The sequence below is a fragment of the Pyxicephalus adspersus genome, chromosome 2 (genome assembly GCF_032062135.1).
Source record: "Pyxicephalus adspersus chromosome 2, UCB_Pads_2.0, whole genome shotgun sequence".
NCBI classification, from domain to species: Eukaryota; Metazoa; Chordata; class Amphibia; order Anura; family Pyxicephalidae; genus Pyxicephalus; species Pyxicephalus adspersus.
The window spans coordinates 119,657,437-119,667,517 of record NC_092859.1 but is presented as its reverse complement, the minus strand read 5'-3'; the positions used below and the strand labels follow the sequence as shown (position 1 = coordinate 119,667,517).

The 10,081-nt window shown below is 37.9% G+C and overlaps 1 protein-coding gene across 2 annotated transcripts in view; it reads left to right on the top strand.

Moving 5' to 3' along the window:
* ICE2 (interactor of little elongation complex ELL subunit 2) overlaps nucleotides 1-6,685 on the top strand; it is a gene marked incomplete at its 5' end in the record, with an annotated part of 40,427 nt that extends 33,742 nt beyond the window's left edge. Inside the window, 1 exon segment of one of the 2 annotated variants that reach the window (XM_072402174.1) lies at nucleotides 6,207-6,685. In XM_072402174.1, coding sequence (XP_072258275.1) covers nucleotides 6,207-6,377 — 171 coding nt within the window. 2 annotated transcript variants of the gene reach the window in all.
* Nucleotides 6,686-10,081: the final 3,396 nt, after the last annotated feature.

The window sequence follows — 10,081 nt, the reverse complement described above, 5'->3', positions numbered from 1 at the left end:
TTATAGCCTGAGGCAGTACCAAAGGTGTGCAAGTACAATTTCTCTTTAACAAGCAAATTAACAAACATATTTCTCCTTTATTTATAATTTGAGTGGAGAAGGGTTCGTACCTATTTTGACGTTTTTATTGTTGTCTGATTTCTTTTTGTTCTCATGTCAAAAAATAAAGAGAACATGGAGGTACAGACAGCAAAACAGAAAAGTTTGGGTTTAACACACATTATTTAAATTCTTTACATTAGATTGATCACAAAAAAGTACCTTTTTCTAAACTTTTTGTGCAGGCAAATAGATGCTTCCTTATCATTTAGGCACATTGGCACTATAAACAGATAGCTAGACTACAGGGAATGTCAAGGACGACTTTGGTCTACAATCTATTTATTCCATATAAACACCCCCTTTGTTTATAGCAGTGGAACTGCTGATTGTGCTTTATTGTTTATGAAAAGATGGATCTCTTCTTCGTAACATAGCTAAATTTTTCCATATGAGTAGAGTAACCCAGGAATGTCACACCTGTGCTGTGTCTGGGTGTGTTTGCTCCACATATATGACAGGTCCTGTGGCTGTGTGACGATGTATAGAATTTTACAATCAGTCAGCTAAGGTCATAGCGGTTTTCTACCCTAAAGCAACACCAAACAAATGTTTTAACAAAACTGGGTGTTTATTGATTTACTTTTAAATTTCCCCATTGCCTAAAGGTACACTACAGTCCGTATGCAAGATGGAGACTGAAATTCATGCATGTTGCACACTGTATGCACTCAGGATTTTAGTTTTAAATCCAGACATACCCATAGTGCACCATCCTACCCCATTCTATTTTTGTTCGTAATTTGATAATTAGAGAATAATTCTATCTTACCTGTTGGTGCTAAGAAACTTCCCAAAGCCCTCAGGTCAGGTTTTGACCTTCTTCTGAAGTTTGTTCTGTTTGAGACCGCACCAATTAGTTATACAACAGGCCCACCCATGCTGGATGTAAGGAGCTTTGTAAATTACAGAAAAACCTTGATGATTGTAAATAGAATAAACTCTCCGACTTAAATACCTTTGAACTATTTTTGGTAAGGTTTTAGCTAATCGCTAGTTGATGTTTCTGATTGAAGATGTTTGCTCAGCAGCCCAGAGTAAAGTGGACTGATGTATGTTGTTATGTGTAAATATTATGTGTAATATTGGTGCCATTCCTATCTTCTGCCATCTGCTTTCCTGAATGTCATGCTATTGTAACTTCTAGTTTCAGCTCACAGAATACTGCAGTTTTCCCCTGGACCTCTGTGGTTATTTTAGTTTGTCTATAACAGTTGTAAGCTGTCCTTCCATATTGCAGAAAGTCTGCTGTATGTGACCCTTAAGAATGGGCTTGAATAGCACTGGGCTGAGGTTTGGAAAACTTTCAGTGCATCTAGTGCAGGAAGCATGCCTGTGTCAAAAGAACAGACGTTCAAGCAGATGCTGCTGCAAATATTGTACAAGCATTGAGCATTATAGAGAACAAAGTAAAGAACAAATAATGCTGAGACGTGCACTATAAAGGGCTTTTCTAAACAAATCTTGACTAAACAGATCATGACTGTGGCTTCCATGGACAATGCAGAAAGTTTTTCAGACCCTTTCATACTTGACATCCCATTTTCCTTTAGGTTTAGTGAAATGTAATGCCTCCATAAGCTTTCCTTTTTGCAATAAATACATGGCTTTTGTGATTGGCTATCATCAAACATCCCTAAATTGTGTTTATAAAAAAATGAAAAATTGCAGAATTAGGTCATTTGAAATTCAAAATGTAATGTTTATTACAAAATGTGTGCTTTTAAACTGCTTTACCCAGATACAACGAACCTAGCATGCAGGAAGATACACATGCCATGAATTTATTTTAACATGTATGCAGTGTATTCTGATGAAAGACAAATATGCTGAGTATATTAATATATGTGTACAAGCTGCTTGTGCTCATACTTGTCATCACATTTACATTAAGTTTTCACTCCTACTCTTTGTATAAACCTGCAACCTAACCGGTTTTCCAGTGCCAGCATAAGTTGTGTATATAATACATATTTGGCTATGTTTGATTAAGAATAGTGATGGGGTTCTATACATATCCTTAGTAAATTAATGTAGTCCTTTTTTATAGCTTTAAAAAGGCATTTTCTCCTTATTACCACTCTTTACGCTGCTGACATAATTGAAATGTTTGAGATTAGCACTCACTGGTGCTATCCTTACTATAGCTTGTCTAGCATTCACATCTGAAGCATCTGGTGCCTGGAGCCATTGGTGGTAGAGAACCTGCACATTATCAGAGATCTCCATGGGTTCCAATGCTCTGCATAGGAAGATAACACTGTGCTGTAGGCTTCCAAGGAACCCTGTTGACCTCAACGCTACTTGGGGAGATGTAGGGAGTATACAGTCTGCTATAGAATGTCTCTGATTTCCCCAGAAGTGTCAAGAACTAAAGAAATTTCAAACCCTATTTGTAAGCAGCCTAAAATTTTCAACTGATGACATTATCTTCATTTTTTTCCAGTTGGTTTTATCCAGAAAAAAAAGGTGTAGGTTTATTATTCTGTTTCTCTATATAACATGATTTTATTCACCAGATTCAAAACCTGAAAATAAAAAAATGTTGTTTCCATGTTTCCTAGTCTCTGACCTGCCCTTCTAGTAAGTTAGCTTCTACAGGGAGCTTTTTGTGAGTTTTTGGCTTGCAGAGAATTCTTCACACATTAAAACCCATACTACAAGTGAGGTGCATTGTGTTAAAGCAACATGGAGCCTTGGATAAACATTACCTCTTTGTAGAAACAAGTAGAGGCACATGGGTTTGTAAGGTTGCCTTTTCTGTGTTGCAATTCATTAAGGTGTGAAGCCTTGCTTACCTGGGTATGTCATGCAAGCTGCTGCCTGTCTGTGGATGTATGGGATAAAAGAGCTTTTCTCACTTTGGCACACCTGGGTTATTAGGAGCAGAGCCACAGTGATCTGGGCACATATGAACCAACCTTCCTGTTTGTGATAATACAGACTTGCTGTCTGTACTTACCATTACATTAATTGTTGCTTCCGAATACACAAATTGTTATCCACATGGGAAACCACGGGTATGATTTGACAGATTTATTGTATCTGTAGTAATGTTTACAATAGTATGTTCAACAATGCTCACAATCACACTGCAAGCTCATTGAATCTGTGAACATATAACTACATGAAGGACATTATCTAAACCAGTGTTTCTCAACTAGGATTCCTCCAAAGGTTGCTGGGGGTTCCCTGAGCAAAAAGTAGTTTGTGCCTCTCGGGTCATTTTAACTGACACCAATGATCTTTTTGGCTTTCCGTACGGGTGACATTCTTCCCAATGGCTAGCTATGAATAAACATTCTTCCTACTGATCACCACACTAATATACTGTGTGATGTGAATACAGTAATTACAGGAGGGTTCTTGAAGACCTGAAAGTTATTTCATGGGTTCTCCCATGTTAAAAACTTTGAGAAACACTGCTCTAAACAATGATAATATGGTAAATGTGCATGACTGTGTAAATAAGAATATGTATTTACTGGTGTATTTATCACGTAGATCCAAATATATGATTGTAGGCAATGCTTATCTTCTTTCCTACTATCACCTTTTCTTTACCCTGGAACAAAATCTCACTTAATGGCTGCCAGAAATAAAGAGCTTCCTTGCAGTTTGCTTGAATTGATTGAATTATGATTGATCTGGCTTGACATACAGTTGTTGGGTTTTTACTGTTATCCAGAGCTCTGTTAGAGAGACTTACCCTGACTTCTTACTCAGCTGCTGAGTGCCATGTCACCATACTCTGAGAATACAAATCAAAAAAAACATCCTTCCCCATTCTGATTATGACATTTTTTGGCTTGCTGTGTTGCTGCTGGAGTCCTACTCTAACCTCCAATCTGGCAAAATATCATCAGCAATATTTTCTCCCATAAATACAGGTAACATTTTCATTCCTTCCAGATATGGGATTTAGGTATTCTGGTGAGATGATGTCTCTCTATACCCCTCTGTCTATTTTTATAGGCAACCCCATTGGTATTAACATCCCAAGAGATTCCATTGGTGGGTCAGTCATGACCCAGATCTTATGCCATCCCCTCCATAGAAATGTTTTGATACCTACATTTGTTACATTTTGTCAAGTATCATGTACTTGCTTGGTGTCCCCTTTGGGGTCACAGTCTCCCTTCAAGAGGATCTGCTTGCAGGAACCTCAAGCTAAGAGTATAATACTGACTGTGTATGACTCCCTGCTATCTGGCCAGGCTCCTACATCTCTTCCCTATGTATGCCACTTGGAGGCTTATATTGGCTCTAAATAAATACAGGTAATATTTTGAAATAATCCTGTCCGTACCCAAATATTAGCAAACAGAATACTACACTAGAGGTCATTGGCCTTCCCATTGCTAACGTTGGAGCCCAGACATTGAAAGACACAAGTATCTTACCCGCACAATCTCTTAATGACATGGTAAAGAATTTGGATTATTGCTAAAAACAAAAGGTGACATAATATTTTGCAGTTTACCTGTATTCCGATGTGGTATCTGCATTCGTTTCCTTTTTTCAGGCTTCATTGAGCTATCTTTTTTAACTTCTTTGCCCCTTCCCCATATAATGGAGAAAAAAAGATGATTGTAGTCCAGGTTTGCAGTCTATGGTTACCACACTACTCCTCCACATAGATACAGTAAAACAAATGGTTGCTGCTACACCAAGACAGAAAGGGTTACTAGCAGAGATTCCAAATGCATAAAAATCCTGAAGATAGAAAAATAATGCAGCCACTACATCTATTAATATCAAAAATATAGTTTTGGCTGATTTGGTTCTTTAAAGAAATTCTTTATAGTACTGTTAACTTTTGAAGAGGTAATATATATGCAAGACTGAAACCAGTCATATATTGTTGGTCAGTAAATATAAGGAATGTGTCCGGTGACTCCATGTGCTGATGACTGTGGTCAGCTTGCTATGGTCCTGCTTTGATTAAGTAGCTTGATTTCTGGTAAACAGTAGACATCAGCTTTTATCTAACTTAATAAATGTATATAATTTACAGACTGTACTAGCTGAGAAGCCATGCAGACTATGCTATGTGTACTGGAGCTTCCACAAACCTGTTCTGGGGATTTCAACTGTATCCGTGAAAACACATCAAGGAATAGTGATACATAATGTCTTACTGTAGATATTTATGAACCTGCCTTATTACAGGGTTGTCATTGCATTGTCTTGCTGAACCCTATAATATTTATAGTTGTCCACGTGTCCAGTACAGCCACTGAAACTCACATATGTGAGAATAACACTATACAAATCATTGTGGTGAAATCATTTTAAATTCTAACTGTGTATGATGTGGAACAGAATACATTTGTATCATACAAAGTTAAGGAGGAAAATTTCTGTATTATCTTTTTTTGACAATTTTTTTTTTTAACTTATTTTATTGTAATACCTCATTGGGTTCAAAGGAAACCTGTTCATTCAAAGTCATTGGATCAGTATGACAGTGAAACAAGGTCACTTTTTGGGCAAATATTAATCCCTTTCCCATGCCCCTTTGTCCCATCCTGCACATTTTTCTTTGAGATTCCCTGTCTTGTGATGCAAAATATACTGGTGATGAGAAAAAAATCAAGTTACTGGTGAGGGCTCTAAGGTATTGGAGCAGTCCAGCCTAGGCTAAGGCTTGGGTCAGGTGGGCTCATGTATTGAGAAGCTTGTCCCCTGTCAGGAGCCTTGCGCCCCGGGGGGTTCAGGCAAATAGGCTGTGGTCCCTTTAGGGATGGGACCTTACAAGGCACCTGGTGCAATTTTTTTGTGTGGTACAATTTTTTTCTTGACACCTGAAGATGTACCTGCACTTTGTCGATCTTCAATAAAAATTAGGTGAGTAAAAATGACATTTAGATTTTTATTGGGTGGGAGAGAGGTGGGTTGAAGGAATTTGAGCTTTAACATCAGCAGTCAGGATAGGTCAGCTGTGGAAGTCCCTATGTTTGTCTCAATACAACTGTCCTGTAAATGGCCATCATTGTAGATATCACATGTAGTGAACAATAATGGCAATGGTAATACATATGTTAAAAAAAGGTAAAGCTACTTTAAAAAAAAAAACTAGCTTTTTTTTTTTTTTTTTTTTGCAGATGAATCCACCAAAAAAGAACCCTTCTACCGAAAAAGGTTCAAGCCAGCTGAAACTGAATCTGCAAAAAGCCACAAAAAACGCAAAGAAGAAAGCAAAAAACAAGCAACGAAAGTTGAAAGCCAAAATGAAAATGTTGAGAGAGCAAGCTGCATCTCAAGGAAATACATGAGTCTCATGTGAAGGAAATAAATGAAGTGCTCAGATTGGGTTCTCCAAATCATTACCTGTACTGCTGGTCTGTGCACAAACATGGGCCAAAGAAAGTTTTTTTCTGACTTACCAGGGCAGTGGAAAATGAAGGTCCTGTGATAACAGACTTGTCTGTGTACCGGCAGGACAGAGGAATTTCCTGGAGCTACTGCAATTCTGTAGTCGAAAGAAAAAATGCATGGACTAGAGCAAAGAAGAAAAAAAAATTTCTGAGTGCACCGAAATGTTCTTAAAAGAATAAAGTTTATTTTTTTTCTTGAAGGTTAAGTTGAGGTTTGTCAGTATATTTAATAGACATAATTAAACGCACTGTACAAGTAAAGATCACAAACTGCAAATGATGACAAAAAATGTGAATCCAAACATGTAGGTTGAGTTACACATGAGGTTCACATGTAAAAGTCATGTATGACCACACCCAACCCATCTCTGAGCTTCCCATTTATGCTTTAATGTACAGTGATGTACCCGTAAGGATTAGGTGGGGGTATGACCAAGCTCACCTCCTACAGAAAAATGTCTGTTTACCTTGAACAGCCATCAATGACTAAACGTAATTATGGTTTTGGCATGTGAATTTCGCAAAAGAAAACCTCTTTTATGTATAATTTCATCATATGTACATACTTATGTTTTCTTAGTACAAATCCATTTTCTGTTTGTTTTAGAGCAAGTCTTTCTGACATCTGATCTTCCTTCACAGAGGTTTGATCTCCAGGTATCAGCAATGCTACCAGCATCTTCTCCGTTTGCTGTAAATACTTAACTAAATCTGGCGATTCTTTTGCACTGCAGCAAAACCAAAATGGCTCTTAGTGCTCACCCTACATGCCAATCAAACAAATGCATTTGTAGAGCCAGATTCTGATATCTATAATAGATGCACAGCTACAGTAATAATTGTCGTTTTCTGTACTCCCCTATTGTGTGTTACTCTCTCCACCTCCTAGATTGTAAACTCTTTGGGGCAGGGTTTTCTCCACCTCCTGTGTCTGTATCTGTTTGTCATTTCCAACCCCTTTTAATCTACAGCGCAGCCTAATATGTTGGCGCTAATTAAATCCTGTTCAATAATCTTTCTGGAAAAAACATGACTTAATTGGTAACATTAAATTTTTACACTTTCAATTACGTGGTTTATTTTTTATATACCACTGGCATTCTCTGAATCCTAAGTGAATCTTTCTACACAGTAAAACAAGGTTTAGTAAAGAGGTAAGGAGTGTTTTCAGATCAAATTCCATGGATTCTGCTGCCCCACCCCTCGATATCCCCATGACTCACAGTCAAGATATGCAGTTTGCTAAACTTCTCCCAGAAAGAAAAAAAAAAAACTTGGGAGTTTTTACCACACACTGAATGAGTGCTGAATATCTCCAGCCTCAATTGCAGGATGGGATTTCAGTTTTTAGATTAATCCTCAGCCGCCAGGGTGAGCAGACCGTGCAGATTTAGGGTGAGGCTGGGAATGAAGGTCACTCCCCTTGTCTCTGTAGTTATAATCTGTATTGTATTCCTCTACACAGTAGCTTCAAATATTCTACAAGTAAAATATTCAGTAAAGGAATCTTCTTGTTGCAGTTCTTTCTGAGCAATGTTAAACTGGTCTACAATCTATAGTATTTTTGTTGCAAGAAACTATTAACAACTTTGTTCACCTAATTATCAATGCAGGGTCAACGTCCAACAGTCTTCTAGCTACAATAATCTGAGCATTGCTCACTTCCTTTTGCAGACATTTTTCATGCAGGTGTTCAAAATATACAGAAATTACAATAAAAACGTGGAAGAGATTTTTCTGTTTTGCAGATTTCCTTATAGTACACAGATCTGCAGACAAAAGAAGGCGATTTTGAGAGGTAATACTTATATCCAGATGCATCTTCATTACCAGTGAAATGGGAAGTACAGTATAATGTATTCATATTATCATGTTACTGTGACTCATAATTAAGTCTTCGGAAATGAAGACATGAACGGCATGTTGCTGAACAATTTTAGCTCTTATTCTCTTGCAGCATTAATGCATATCTAAACCCAAAGGAAAAATGTTGAAGCTTGCCAGTCCTTAGATTTGTTGGCTGCGTTAGCTTTCTTATTTCATTATTTCCATTTTTCTTTTTTTATTCTTATGATGATCTTTATATAGGATTTCCTGAACTACAGTGATAATGCTGATCTACTGCACAGTATAGAGGAGAAGCTAAGGTTATGTGCATAAGTAGGACTTTGTAGCTGCATATGATCTTTCATGATCGTTTCTAGTGGCAGCTGAATGAACAAAAGGGGAGGGGGGGAGACAAGCAAGCAGCACCCTGCTGCGCTCTCCATTGCATGCATAGGTGCATGAGAGGTAATTTCCAATTTTTGTTCTTTGAACGGTCATGGCAGATTGATGAACAAGGTTGGGTGACAGCTGTACACATGTCAGAGCTGGTAACAATAACACAGTCTCCTGCAAAAATTATCTGCTGTGTAAGCAACCTTAGTCACCACATGTGTTTTAGGACCATAGAATGCCCCCATCTCCATTTTTCCATAGTGGGGGGGGGATTCTGTAGTCCACAGAACCGGGAATAACGGTAACTAATAACTGTCAGCAGAGGTGGCAAAGTTGTTGGTTCAAAAGGTTTCTGGCACAACAGACAATGTTTAAACAGATAAAATGATTTCAGTTGTATATGCAAAAGTTAGGCCCAAGAAAAAAAAATACTATATTACAGCTTATCAGTCCTTAGATGACTATTTATTTTCATTTTGCAGACATTTTTTCAGAACATTTTTAACAAGTATAGAAAGCTAAAGAAATCTTATCTTGTGTAAAGAACTAATCTCTACATTTAATGGAAGGTAACAATGGCAGGTATAGTTGAAGTCCAGCCTTGGTGACAACCATTGCTCTTTTTATAGATTCAGTGGTGTGAGCCTAGTCACCCAAGGACAGTATGTGTTATATTTACAGAACTGCCAATTAAACATTAGGTGACGAGAAAAAAAATGTACAGCTTTGTGACCTGCAATGTATTACATTTTCTAGTCATGCTAGTAAACTTGAGGCCAGTCTGGCTGCTTTTGGCAGCTGGTGTTGTATTACTGCAGTTTTTACAATTCGATTGTAACCACAAACTCCATTGAACTTTGTAGACTGTGCAAACAAGGATGGCTGGAAGATGACTGAACCCTAAATTTTGTTTGGGAATGCAATGTTTTCAAGGTGAATAAGCAAATGTATTCTTCTTCTGCCTTTGCCCTTGCAGAGTAATCAAGCCCCAAGAACAGCTCATATTTAAGTCCTGCAGTGATCTGGAGTGGCAGATCACTAAACAGCATTGGGGTCCAGCTGTCTTGATGCTAGATTTTGTATACATTTTGGAACTTGTACATGGCTTATTCATAACCCCCCCCCCATGCTCTCACCCCTTTCTCTCTTGTGACATGGACACCTACCACTGCCCCATAGGGGTACCCAGTTTCTGCCATGTGTACAATCTAAGCACTCTCTTCACTTCTGGTGATTAAACAGAGCAACTGGGCAGTGAAAACAAGGTATGTGTTAGACAGGTACAGGAATAAAAATAAACTTGTAGCTTTGCCTTTGAAATTTACTCTACTCTGGAATCAATAGTGTGTGTAAGCAGTCCCTGGGAGGTGTTGTGAAGTGAA